The sequence below is a fragment of the Myotis brandtii genome, unplaced genomic scaffold (genome assembly GCF_000412655.1).
Source record: "Myotis brandtii unplaced genomic scaffold, ASM41265v1 scaffold457, whole genome shotgun sequence".
Classification (NCBI taxonomy): Eukaryota; Metazoa; Chordata; class Mammalia; order Chiroptera; family Vespertilionidae; genus Myotis; species Myotis brandtii.
This window is the reverse complement of record NW_005367475.1, coordinates 293,531-306,657: the sequence shown is the minus strand read 5'-3', so window position 1 is coordinate 306,657 and position 13,127 is coordinate 293,531. Positions and strand designations below refer to the sequence as shown.

General features: G+C 43.3%; 1 protein-coding gene across 13 annotated transcripts in view; it reads right to left on the bottom strand.

The window, feature by feature from the left end:
- The window catches only part of NEDD4L (neural precursor cell expressed, developmentally down-regulated 4-like, E3 ubiquitin protein ligase), a 226,330-nt gene that overhangs the window by 68,306 nt on the left and 144,897 nt on the right, over positions 1-13,127 (bottom strand). For all 13 annotated transcript variants that reach the window (XM_014546927.1, XM_005875279.2, XM_005875282.2 and 10 more), the window contains one exon: positions 276-326. Coding sequence is in view for 8 of the 13 variants with exons in the window: in XM_005875279.2 (XP_005875341.2) it covers positions 276-326 (51 nt within the window). In the remaining 5 variants the exon portion in view is untranslated. The remainder of the gene's footprint in view (positions 1-275; positions 327-13,127) is intronic.

Here is a 13,127-nt window from a genome sequence, read left to right as displayed (position 1 = left end):
GGAAGGGAGCTGTTTTGCATGAATTGACAAAGGAAGACGAAAGAGCAGAAGAGCAAGATGCAGGTGACATTGACTGGCATACTTGGAGATTCAGATACACTTGATTCTTTCCTATCCCTATGAAAAGACCACTTTCTGGGGGGAAAAAACTAGGGCTCTTTATTTCAGCCTTCTCCACTGTGTTGAGAAAATATTACTCTGAAAATATATCCAGCTGAAAACAATGAGAAGTCACTGCTCACAACAGGCAATAGAAAGCAGGTAACCATTCTCACCGGGAGATGATTAAGGGGCACGTCCACCTGTCCCAGGAAGTCGTCTCGTGTCTGTTGAGAAGAGAGCAGAGAGTTAATGTTCTCATTGAGTTCAGAGTGTCAGCATTCTTAAAACATTTCTTTACAGACAGAGACAAAGGTCCAGGGCCTGACACTACGGTGCCACGGGGATGGGTCAACGCAGATGGCCCAGATTGCTGTCATCTGGGAGACAGGTGAGCCCAGGCCCCATACACCTAACATTTAGATGCCCGAGGCTTTATGGGATGTCCACTACCCAAGTCTCAGCAAACTGTGCTCTCAACCTTGACTGTGGAGAGCTACCATCCCAGTATCTTACTGATGGACTGCCTTGCTTTCCCTGCCTGGTACTGAGATATGGGACCGAAGATTACTAGGTTAAGAGCCTGGACTCAAACCAGCCTACCTAGATAGGAGCCTGGAGCAGGTCACAGGTCTTCCTGGTCACCAGGCTCCCCAATAATGAAGTAGGCCTATTAATACTAGTAGTGCCTATATTCTCTGGTTGCTGTGAGGACAAGGTGTGGTCTTGGCAGGGCCTGCTTCGATGTCGTGGCCCGACATGGCAGGTGCCTCTTCTGGTGTCTGAACAAAGCTGAGACATTTGATCAGTTTAGAACAGGTGATAGGTCATTTATTGGACCTGAGGAGCATATGATTGTCAAGAAAGTGTCACTCAGGTTGATCGAGACTTGGGGGTCATAGCTGGACCAATTTAAAGAGAAGATAGTAAAGACATGTTGGGAACATTTTAACAAATACAGGTGTGGCAAAAGGAGGTTGACAGTTGTTCATCTGGAAAATTATAAAATAGTAAATAATAATGCAAGCATAAACTGTGTTTCACATACTTACAACTATAAGCCTACTTTTGCACACCCGGAATTTATTGATCAAGTGCTATAAACTAAAGAGCTCCTGAGAACTGAGAGTCTAGGGAAAGAGTGCCCAGTCTGGTTATTAATAAATCATATACATTACTTATCATAAAAATGGCCTCATTTCAATCTAGTAAGTACATTGCTTCAGAATCCAAGTTCATGGATTAGTTACTGGTTAAATTGTAGACCCACCATGCTTCTTCCCCTCTCCATCTACTACACAGCACAGATCTTTCTGACTTAAAATAGACTTAGATGAAATTCACGCAGAGAAATTCTCACAGGTGCTTCTTCAGGCTCTGGGAGGCACCTGGGAAGATGTAACTCAGTTCAGGGGTCATGACCTGGCCCATGGGGTGTCTGACAAGTTGTTTGCACTATGTCCTGCTGTTAGAGTGCATGCGTCATAGCCACTGCCCTGGCCCTAGGCACAAACCAGACACAAGGACTTCTATAACCCTCTTATAAAAACAGGCAGTGGCACCTACCACATTCAGAAATGCCTAAAACCTGGCAAGCCCTGTCCCACAGCCACCTTGAGGCCAGACCTCTCACTCTGAATCTGGGCTCTTATCTACACTCTTTACTAGTTTGCTGTGGACTTTTATCATTTATGGAAACCACTTCTCAAATGTACTTGGAAAACGTCTCTTCTTGCATTTAAAAAGCAGCAGCAGGTAAATATAAATGAGAGTTAGTGACATGATTTGCTCCAGGCTTAGGATTTCCTTTTAGGTAATTTAAAAAATGTAATTAACTAGAAAGCTATCTGTCTCCTCTAAACGATGCATGAAGGATAATGGAAAATCAAAGTTACTGCTGGTGTGCAGAAAGCATGAGCTAAGCCCAATCCTTACGATGAGATTCTCATTTGTTTCTTAGCTACATTTGCTATAACCCACCACGGATATACCTCATCTAGCACAAGGCTAGGAGGTGCCAATAAATGCTGTATATATATTTTTAAAATATATTTTTATTGATTTTAGAGAGGACGGGAGAGGGAGAGAGATAAAAAAACATCACTGATGAGAGAGAATCACTGATTACCTGACTCCTGCACGCCCCCTTCTGGGGATTGAGCCCGCAGCCTGGGTATGTGCCCTAACGGGGGATCAAAACATGACCTCCTGGTTCAAAGGTTGACACTCAACCACTAAACCACACTGGCCAGGCAATACTATAGATCTTAACAAAAGAAGCAGCCTGCAGAAGGCTCAGAAAAGGAAGGCAGCTTTGCTGTCCAAAGAGTTAGGGAGCATTCCAGCCCCAATCTGGCCAGTTTATTTATAATTACAAAACCAGTGTAATTATCAGTTAACTCTACAATAAAAAATTAAAGCAAGAAGTGTGTTGACTACTGACCATAAATTGCCTGTCTACCTAATTGCTACTTGTCCCCCCTCTCCTCCTGCTACTGGTGCTGATGCTGGGAAAGAAACGGAGATGGGATGCAACTGCCAGAAGGAGATCACCTGACTCAGAGCTTCGGTCATAACCTGATACCATTAAAAGGCCATTCATCCATCGTTAACCTCAGTGCACTGCAACAAAAATCCACATAACAGCTGCATGCCCATGCTGTTTTTCTGGGGAGATGTTAAGAATTCTAAACTGATCAAATGTCTCAGCTTTGTCCAGACACCAGAAGAAGCACCAGCCATGTCGGGCCACAACAGCGAAGGAGAATCTTACTGAGATGGTGGCTCTCCAAGTCGAGGCTGAGAGCACAGTTTGCCGAGACTTGGGTGGGGAGTTCTGTGAAAATGCTATTTGCTATGTTATCGTTAACACCACGTCCGGTTTGGACTCTACTTCTTCCCTCCAATGCAGTAGTTTTGCTGAATCCCCGAGGCCTGAGGCAGCCTCACTTGTACCTTAACGAGTCTTCCCACTGCATTGAAAAACAATTTCTAAAACCGCCAAAGATGGAGCAACCTCAGGATTAAAGTACACACAAGGCTCTTATTTCTGGTGGACATCAAGGATGACTGAAATAAAAGAATTTTTAAAATAAAATAGGGATCAAGTCTAGAACAGCACATGGTCCAAAGGAATGGGCTTAACCGATGGTTTCATCCATCAGTGGAACGTGTTGGTGAGACCTGCTTTCAAAACATCCCACTGCTGCCCAAACCGAAGAAATTGTAGGGAATGTAAACCACTTAGGTTAATGGCACTATACCAATTTTAAAACATGTCTTCAATACCGCAGAAGAGCTTAGTAGGGGTTCAGAGGGCCGACTAGTGACCTTTGTGCGAGATGAGAAGCAGGCGTGTCTCAAGGACACCTGGGTGTGACAGTAACAAGACAGAAACAGCGTGCCAGGAGGAGGGATCCCCACCTGCAGGCCCTGTAGAGACATTTGAGGCTATCACCATATCCTCAGGTCATCATGCCACAGAATGACATCTTACACCAATATTATAAAAACATGTTATAGCAAATCAATTTTTAATAATTTCCACTACAAAGTTATTTTCATCAAGCTTCATGTTAACTAGAAGTGATTACAAAACCCCAATTAGTTTAACTCATACAGTGAATACTGGCATTTATTGAACTTATTTTTAAGTGGTAAAAGCTATCAATTTCAACCTCAATTACCTGTCATACTATTCTAGAGGCTGAAAATGTACAGGTTAGTACCAATTACAAATGTTCCCTTCTGACAAGCCATCAAATATTTTTCCAATGCCATGATAACACAAAACAGAGCCCCTGAAACCTGTCATAGAAGGTAAAAGTGAAATTAATACCAACACTTTCTTTTAGCGCTTGCTCTCTAAACGACGATTAACTATATTCAGGACCACCCCTCCCCGCATGCATGCATGCATTCATTCATTCATTCATTCATTTATTTATTTATTTATTTATTTAGAAAAGCAAGCAAGAGTTTATTGCAACAGCAAAAACAGTGAAACAAGGAAGGGCATAGAAGAAGCAACAGGGGAGCCTAGGCTGGGCTGCTTTGGCTCACTGGGAAGTCAGAGAAAAGGGGCCTTGGAGACAGGTTCAGGGGGTTAGCCTGGGACGAGCTGCTGCTGCCCCTTGGTCCCCTGGTTGCAAGTCTCATGGGGTCCCTTAGAGGATAGTGTGGAGGTGCGGACAGGAGGAGGTGGGGAGGGAATGGCACAGTTGTGCTCCCTGAAGGGAAAGTGTGCCTCTCCCTGCTTTTAAGTAACTATTCCCTTTCAAATAAGAAGGGTTTTGGTGTCAATGCCACTGGAACCCAATGCTGGGACTATTCTGGCAGTGCCGGTGAACCCTATTATGGCGCTGGAGCATTTCCCCAGGCTTCCTGCGCATACGCTGGGCCAGAGCTGCCGGAACCGAGTGCCCACCAGGCTCAGCTGTCTTCGCAAATGAATGAGACACAATTGCACAAAGAGCACATGAAAAAAACAGCAAAGTCTTTCTTTAGGTCAGAACTGCACTTGAAGGACGTGATCTGAATCTCACTGCACACTAATGACCACGGAGGTCATGGGTAAATGAGGCGAGGGCCGTGCATTTCCCAAGGAGGCCGAGAAAGAGCGTGCAGGACCACATGGGAAGAAAGGCACTGGAAGCAGGGAGGATGCTCACAGGGCAAGCAGGGGCCAGGAAGGCTCCTTAGGAAGGTGCATCAGAGAGCTGGCACTTCCTGCAAGGTACAATGACCGCACGGAATAGTGGAGCTTTACATTAAGGTAGAGTTCCAACTGTGAGTAGTTCACAAGAAACTTTTTAAAAAAATTAATAATAATGGAAGAGGAAATATTAGTGTCTCACATGAAATATTGAGCAAGTACTGTTTTGAGAAACTTATTTCAGTTATGTACATATATGAGTGTGTGTGCTAAGTTTTTACCTAAAATTAATTTTTCTTTGTGTAACATCATCAAAAGTTTAAAAGCCACTGAACTTATAGCAAATGAAAACCAGCCAGTACTACCAATGGCTGGGGTTTATCCTAGCAATCATTAAGTAGTGATTTTTAAGAAAATTATATCGAGAATTTCTCAAGACAAATGGGACAGAAGTCTGGAGGAATTAGAACATAAGCTACAGAAAAGGAATTAAAGAGTAAAGCTATAGTATGATTTGATGTTTGTATCTTACAAATCGAGGGAAAATGACCACCATGAAATGCATCTCTCCTGTGTGCTGCTGCCTTCCAAGGTGGGTGCCTCTTCTCCCCTCTGAGGCATAAGGACTGCCTGGAGGAGGCAATGGGGCTCTATCTTTAGGGTGATCAGCAACATGCTCTTGGAATTACCTAAATAATGAATAGCTGAGAAACTTTTACAGAAGCTGTCAGACAAAATGCTAGGAACACAGGGACTCCCACAGCTGTTGTCTGGAGAGACACCTGGAGGCCAAGATGCACTTTCAGGCGCTGCCTCAGTCCTCTCTAAAGGGTGACGTCACCTTTGTCGTCACACTCCTTCCACTTGTCATCCACATTAGCTCCTGTCGTGTGGACAGCTGAACTGCGGAGGCTCAGGAAGGAACAGAGTGAGTCCGGCCTGCAAGGCCAACCTGCCACTGCACAAGCCAGCGCTGCCCCACCTGGTGCCTCTGGCATTCGAGGGGAATTGTTTCAAAACAGTATGTCCTTGACGTTAACCATTATCAAGAGTCAAGTGGCATTCTACTAAAAGTAAAACAAAAAGGTGCAAGGATGAAATCCTCCAAATGCACATGCTCTTCCCCAAATTCACCTGGGAAGCACCAGAACACACTTTAGAAATGTCCCCTGACAGCTGGAGGGAGAAGTGATTGGAGAGGAGATTCTGGAGGAGAAAGAGTGCTCAGGGGGGCAGTAAGTTGTTCGGATGAGGCTCTGGACCACATGGGGAGTGAAAGGCACGGTGTCTGTTTCAGAAGGGTTCTGCTCCCAGACTCCATGCCAGCAGGGAGTTTGTTCACCATGTGGTGAGGGAATAAGATTACATATTAGAAGCCCTTAACACAGTCCCCATCAGAAATACTCAGGAGCTGTTAATAAAGCAGCAACAACGACATCAATGTCACTGAGTTGATAGTGACATAAAGCAGACTCTGGAGATGGTGGAGGAAAGGCTACAGAAAGGGAAGGAGCAACAGGGTGCTGCTGTCCCATCCAGGACACACTGTCCTGTCCGGGCAGTGGGGACACATGCGGGGCAGAGTATCATTAGCCCCACTCTGTGTCACCCCAATGTCCATCTCCTTTATTCTCCTGTTGGTAAAGAGAAGTCTCCCCTGTATCCCAGACATGCTTGGTGACCAAGACCTAGGAGAACTGACTGGAACCCACATTGTGTGTCTTTCAGTGGCCATACTCTGGCTGACACCATATCTCTGGCCAGTGGACTCCATCAAAGTTTGCTGGGGGAGAAGCTCTAGCTGTACCCTGGTGAGAAAGAATAATAAGCTGATGTGTAGCTCACCTATCTTGTGTTGGAAACTGTTATTAGCAGGTTAAAAAAAAATTGCCCAAAGTCACTAAGCTAGAAAGTAGTAGCCAGGTTGTGAATCTGGGCAGTCTGGCTCCCGAGTGCACACTCTCACCACCAAGCTATAGAGCCTGTAACTCATATACCAGGGACTTAAGGAAAAGCATTACCAGTCTCCCCCCACTCTCTTCAGAAAACTAGGTGTGCTATGCTGCAGCGGTTACATTTGCCAGATAATGTACAGTTCTTGCAATCTTTAAACATGCAAGGAAGAGGATCTTGGCATTATTTGTCATGTGTATGTTATTATACATATCCTTCTCTTTCTTTATATTTTAATACAAAAATGAAATGAGTAAAGTTGGAGAAAGAAATGGAGCTGAATAATTTTTATTCTTTTACTAACTGCCTCCCCCTCCAATAACTTCATAAGCAGAGCTCTTTCAAGTGAAGGATGAGTACCCCTGGGGATATACAAAGACTTTCCAGGGTGTTGGGCATGGGCAGTTGTAAATAAATCATTTTCTAGGTCTTTCCCTAACCCTGAGCTGCCTGAGAACCATGTCTGCCTTCTGTGGCCTCTCCTTTCCTAAATCATGACCCTCTTTCCCTGTTTTCCAAAAAAAATATATGCTTCTCACCTTGCCTGAATCTTACTGTGTGCAGTTTGCTGCTTATAAAAACCTCAGGAGCCCCAAAGGAAGGATGGTTTGAAAAGGCCCAGCTCCTGAGAGAGCAAAGAGAGCAAGAGAATGTGGAAAATCCACTGTTTCCTTCACCTACAAGAGGCCCCTGGAATGACGACATCTTGCGTATTTACAATCCATCCAACTCATTTTCACATTCATTTGATTTAAAAAATGAAGTCAGAATTTTTAGTGACAGGAAATGAGCCTGACATGGCTGACTATTTTTAACAATAAGGACAAGTTTTGCTAATTCAATTTCATGGGCAATATTTTTTATTAAAATGAACCATATCAACAATTCCAAGTCCGGCCAGTGTGGCTCAGTGGTTGAGCATCGACCTGTAACCAGGAGGTCAGGGTGCGATTCCCGGTCAGGGCATATGCCTGGGTTGTGGGCTCAATCCCCAGTAGGGGGCATGGAGAAGGCAGCCGATCGATGATTTTCTCTCATGATTGATGTTTCTGTCTCTCTCTCCCTCTCCCCTCCTCTCTCTCAGATCAATGAAAACATATTAAAAAACAGCAATAGAAGAAAAAATCCAAAGTATTGGGTAAGATATGAAATATACTTAAAGTACACACGTAATACTCAATACACTAGATATTGCATCTTTTACAACTACTGAACTAATAACTTATTGTGTTACTGAAATTTATGCAAGAAAGAGTTCTTTAGAGCTCTTCCAGTAAATAGAAACATTTGGAGACTACAGTTTAAAGCACCCAATCTATCATAAACTCAGGCCATTAATTAGGTTGTTATTAAAAAGTTTCCCTTAAAACTCATTAAGTATTTAGAACTTCCTCCCCAGGGAGGAGGAAAAACTCTTCCTCGTTCCATACAATGTTGGTAAGAAAAAGTCTGGAGAAGAAAACTTGAAAGCTTTGTGAAAAATTAAGCCAATGATTACATGTATCTTAAAAATTTTAAAGGACGAGGAGAGACTTAACGTTGATTTAAGATTCTAGCAGATGGGAATTTAAGACCAGAGTGTGGGCCTCTTCTTCCTCAAAGTCTACCGAGGACAGGTTAAGAAATGAGGCCCAACTCCTCCCCTTCTAGTCTCTTTTGTGACAGAACAATGTCAACAGGTACCTAAGTCCTTCTGAGCAGAAAGAGCAGGACTGAAGTGGGGAGGTAACCAGGGCTCTCAGGCCTAGTGAACATGAGAATCTCCTGGGAAATTCTGAGAATACTGGTACCCAGGCCTCAGCTGAGATGATTAAGTTCAGGTGGAAGGGCGTAGACAGTTTCTCCTCGTTCACAAAAGAGAAACTGTGATTCCCTGTTAAACTGATGAGTAAACTATTCCATTAAAATCTCTTAAAAGTATAAAGTCCTCAAATGTAGACTATACTCAGGCTTGACCCTCCCCACCCCCACTCTACTCCTGTCCCCAGGGCTGGGGCCATATGGACAGCAGATCAGGGGTTCACTAGTTAGAGGTTCTTGGGTACAGGGTTTTGCTCCTTCTGCATTTGCCACGTGTTTTCTCATTTCAGCTCCATTTTGCCTAGGGATGGGCAGAGGGCTGGGGTTGGTTCACCTCCTTTAATAGTCTGCAGGAAAGCAGTGTGAGGAAGAAAAGAAAAGAATAAAGTACTTTGTTGCCAGCTCCCCTCATATGTGCCTCTACTGTCCTCCCAAGGAAGGACTACCTGGGCCCATCTACATGCTGGTAAAAATAACCGCCTATGAATATGGATGAGATGGGGGAGGGGGTGCATTTTTGGCTGCCCCTGTTTGGAACCCTAGCCCTCTGGCTTGATAGGGCTGAGATATTAATAGGAATAATGCTCACAGGTGCACAAAGCACAGGCATTTCACAGGCCATGGCCAAGGGCTATCTGCCAGCCATGCTAATACTGGGGCTAAAAAAACAAATCCCATTTCAAAATAGAATCAGAGAATGTGATCCTTAGGAGGGACCTCAAAAGTCATTCAGTGCAACTGAGACTCTATCTCTATCCATCCCTCTCAAGTGGTTGGCTTGCCCTGCCTGGTTCCGAATGTCATAGTGAAAGGGGTTTTGGATGAATCTATGCCTAGTTTAAAATCCCAGGTCTTATCTAGAAATAGATGAATAACCAAAGGCAAGTTTCTTAATCATCACCAAAGGTCAATCTTTTCATTTGTAAAATGTGGATAAAACAAATTTATCTTGCAAAGTCACTGGATATTAAATGGGACAATTAGATTCAATAGGTGTTATTCCTAACACAGGGTTTCTCTACCTCAGCACCAGAGGCAATTTAGGCTAGAAAAGTCTGTTGTAATAGTCTGTCTAGTTTATACTCTGTAGGGTTTTTAGAAGCACCTCTGGCTTTTACTCATGGCATGCAATAGCAACTTCTGTCCCCCAGCTGTGACAGCCAAAAATGTCTCCAAATATTGCCAAAAGCCCTGGGGGGTGGGAGGAGGGAGATGGGCATGGATGGGACAAAATTGCTGTCCAACTCCACTGCCCTGCCCTCATCTTGTAAGGTGCTCTGGGTAGTTCTGTGAGAATACTCATTTTCCTTTATCTCTACCCCTGAAGTACCAGGGAAAGAAGAATAACTTCGTTTTTATAACTAGAAAGTGGCAAGGCTGGGATTTGAACCAGGGTCTCACTCCAACACTTACATTTGTTTCTGTAACACTATGCTATTTCTTAGGGGTTCATCTCTTTACACTGGGATGGGGCAGCTTAATCGCTTATTTGAAGAAGGATATCCTTATATACTTATCCTCCAGCTGGCTTCTTTAAATGGGTACACTTCTCAGAACTTATGAAGTAAACTTTTCTGTCATATCAGTTTCTCTTGCCCTTAGTGTCAATTTTAGACAAAACAGTAATTTGAAATTTTCTGTAATGACCTGTAAGTCAAGCAACAGGCACCGACTTTCAATTTAGAGACTGAAAGAAAACTTAACAAAGTAGACAGAGCTACAGACAGTGCAAACCTTGCCCACCCGATCACACACTCAATCATCACGGAGCTCCTTGCATTCAATCGTACTCACTATGCTGAATGGAAGGGGGACTGTTTTGACTACTGTATCCAAAAAGAAACTACAAGCAAGACTTCTACAGACTGAATCCCTTTCTTTTCTTTCCTGGATGACTCTGAGGACCAAACACCTGTGAAAGGCAGCAATGAGAGGGTGGTTCTGTCGCCTAACTTGAGCTCTATTCCTTTTGAAATGGTGACTTGATAAAGTTAATCTGTCTGAGCCTCAGTGTCCTCATCTGCAGTGAGGATAATAACAACACTGAGATGTGGTTGTGAGGATGAGCACTTTTAGATGGGAAGAACCTGGAGAGGATCACAGGTGCCTTAGGTTCATGAGAGTAAACGTGAGGATAATAACAACACTGAGATGTGGTTGTGAGGACGAGCACTTTTAGATGGGAAGAACCTGGAGAGGATCACCAGGTGCCTTAAGTTCATGAGAGAGTAAATCTGAGGACATTTCTTAAGGGTACAAAGTGCAGAAAAAACGTGTACGTAAGCTGGAGGTAGTAACCTTCCCAGATGTTTGCATGACACAACTCACTTTAAGCTGCAAATCAACAACAATTAGTATGTATGGGGCACTCCCTCTGTGCCCAGCACATTCTAAGTGCTTCTCCTAACTGATCTCCCTAATCCTCCTAACAACCATGCTGCAGGCAAGCAGACTAAAGCACAGACAGGCTAAGTAACTTGTCCAAAGTCAGAGTCAGTAAAGAGCACAGCCAAGATCTGAACTCTTACCCAACATGTGCTGTCTGAACAGTCACGTCGGCCTGGCTGCCTATATTCAAACTATAACCCCATTTCTTATCTTTTCTTGTTGCTGGATAAAAATCCTACCCAGACACTAGCACATTAGTGCCTGTTCCTTCAGGACCTAGTTTGTGGGACATACGGCAGATCATAAATGGACTATTTAATCACATTTCAAAAATACAAATGATAAGTTTGAGATTTACTTTGGATGCCATCTTGAGAAAAACCGAGAAAAGTTAACTATGAGACTCTTAAAATCTTGTAACATCTGAATCCTTCCCAACCTCTCTGTTACCCTAATCCCAATTCATCCCTAAGAGGAGCCACTACAGGGGAAGAGATTGCTTATTTATTTATGAAATATACTGATATCTGTAAAAGCTCTCAAAAGAGTCTACCCACCCACAGAAAATATTTTAGGGCATTTTAAAGCCACAGTAGCGTCAGAGTTACATTTTCAAAAGGGAACCAAAATACATTCAATTTATACAAAGATAGAGAAAAAATTTTTTTAAATGTATTTTTATTGATTTCAGAGAGGAAGGGAGAGGGAGAGAGAAACAGAATCATAAATGATGAAAGAGAATCATGGATCGGCTGCCTCCCACATCTCCCCTCCCACAACCCACCACTGGGGATCGCGCCTGCAACCCAGGCATGTGCCCTTGACCAGAATCAAACTTGGGAACCTTCAGTCCACAGGCCGACACTACCCACTGTGCCAAACCAGTCAGGGCCAGAAAAATGTTTTTGATTCATTAGTACATACTATATTTTTCTTTTTAGGCATCAGTCTGTCAATAAAAGGAAAGCTAGTGTCTAGCAGCCAAGAAATCTATCAGAGTTATTCATTTTCGACAACAACCTGGTCTATCTCTCTCTCCCTGCAAAGGGAATGAGACACAGGCACCTTCTCCTGTCCCTTATGCAGAAGTACATGGTATGTGGACAATTAGCAGCCTTGTGTGGGAGAGCTCTTCTTTTTACTCTTAAGATTCAAGTAAGAATGGAAATAAAAAAGAATCATAAACTCCAGAACAGTTATTATTTGAACCAGACCAAACTGTTCAACAATGTGCTTTCTTCAACCTTATCGCATATAGATGTGTGTATGCACATACGCACTCACGCACACTATAGTTTAGAAGCAAAAGTATTTGCAAACATTCACCTGATTTGATTAAAGATAATATTTAGAAGCAAACCACCATCATTAAATGTAACCGCTACATAATCCTCAGTCATGGTACAAATCGTTATTCGTTACAGTCTGCAACTTAACCCTTTATTTATTTCATTTGAGTGTTGCTGGAAGAAACCTGCCACCCTGCAATTCGCAATTCAAGTCCAGGGACAAAAATACGTGGAGACACTGTCACATAAAAAAGTAACTTAGAAGCCTGGTCTCCATCCAAGGTGAAATGGTATCCCAAGGTGCTGAATGTGTCATCGTGTGCTTGTCCAAGGGGACCAGACAGGGCAGTGTTTGCCTCCTTAGGGCTGTGCTCTGACCAGAGCCCGGCGACTCGCCCAGCCCACAGACAGTGTTTTTTATTTTATTTTATATTTTTAAGGAAGACAAGGGGAAAGAAAAGGAAAAGACAAATTTTAAGGCAATGTTCTAAACACTTTACATGTATTATCTTATTTAATTATCCCAATAACCCTGAGGTCGGTACCATTATTAGCCCTATTTTGAAGATGAGAAAAGTGTGGTTTAGAAAACTTAAGTGACCTGCTCAAGTCATTCAGTAAGCAGGGCCAGGGCCCAGGTAGTTACAGACCCAGGATTCCAACTCAGGCTTGTCTCATTTTCCTATGTGGTCACTGCAGACTTAGTTAGGATAATCAGGGTCCCAGAGATCAACTGAACATCAGGCACCCTGGATTCTTATCAATACCATGCATTACAACTCAGAAAAATTCAGGTTCCCTTAAAATAAACCAAAGAACTTATATACTTATTTGCATAGCCCATGCACACGGGCAATAGAGTAGTGAAGACCTAGGGGGTAGGTAGGTGCTGGGAAGAGGGGGAAATGGGGGGTGGGGAAATGGGAGATATCTGTAATATTATC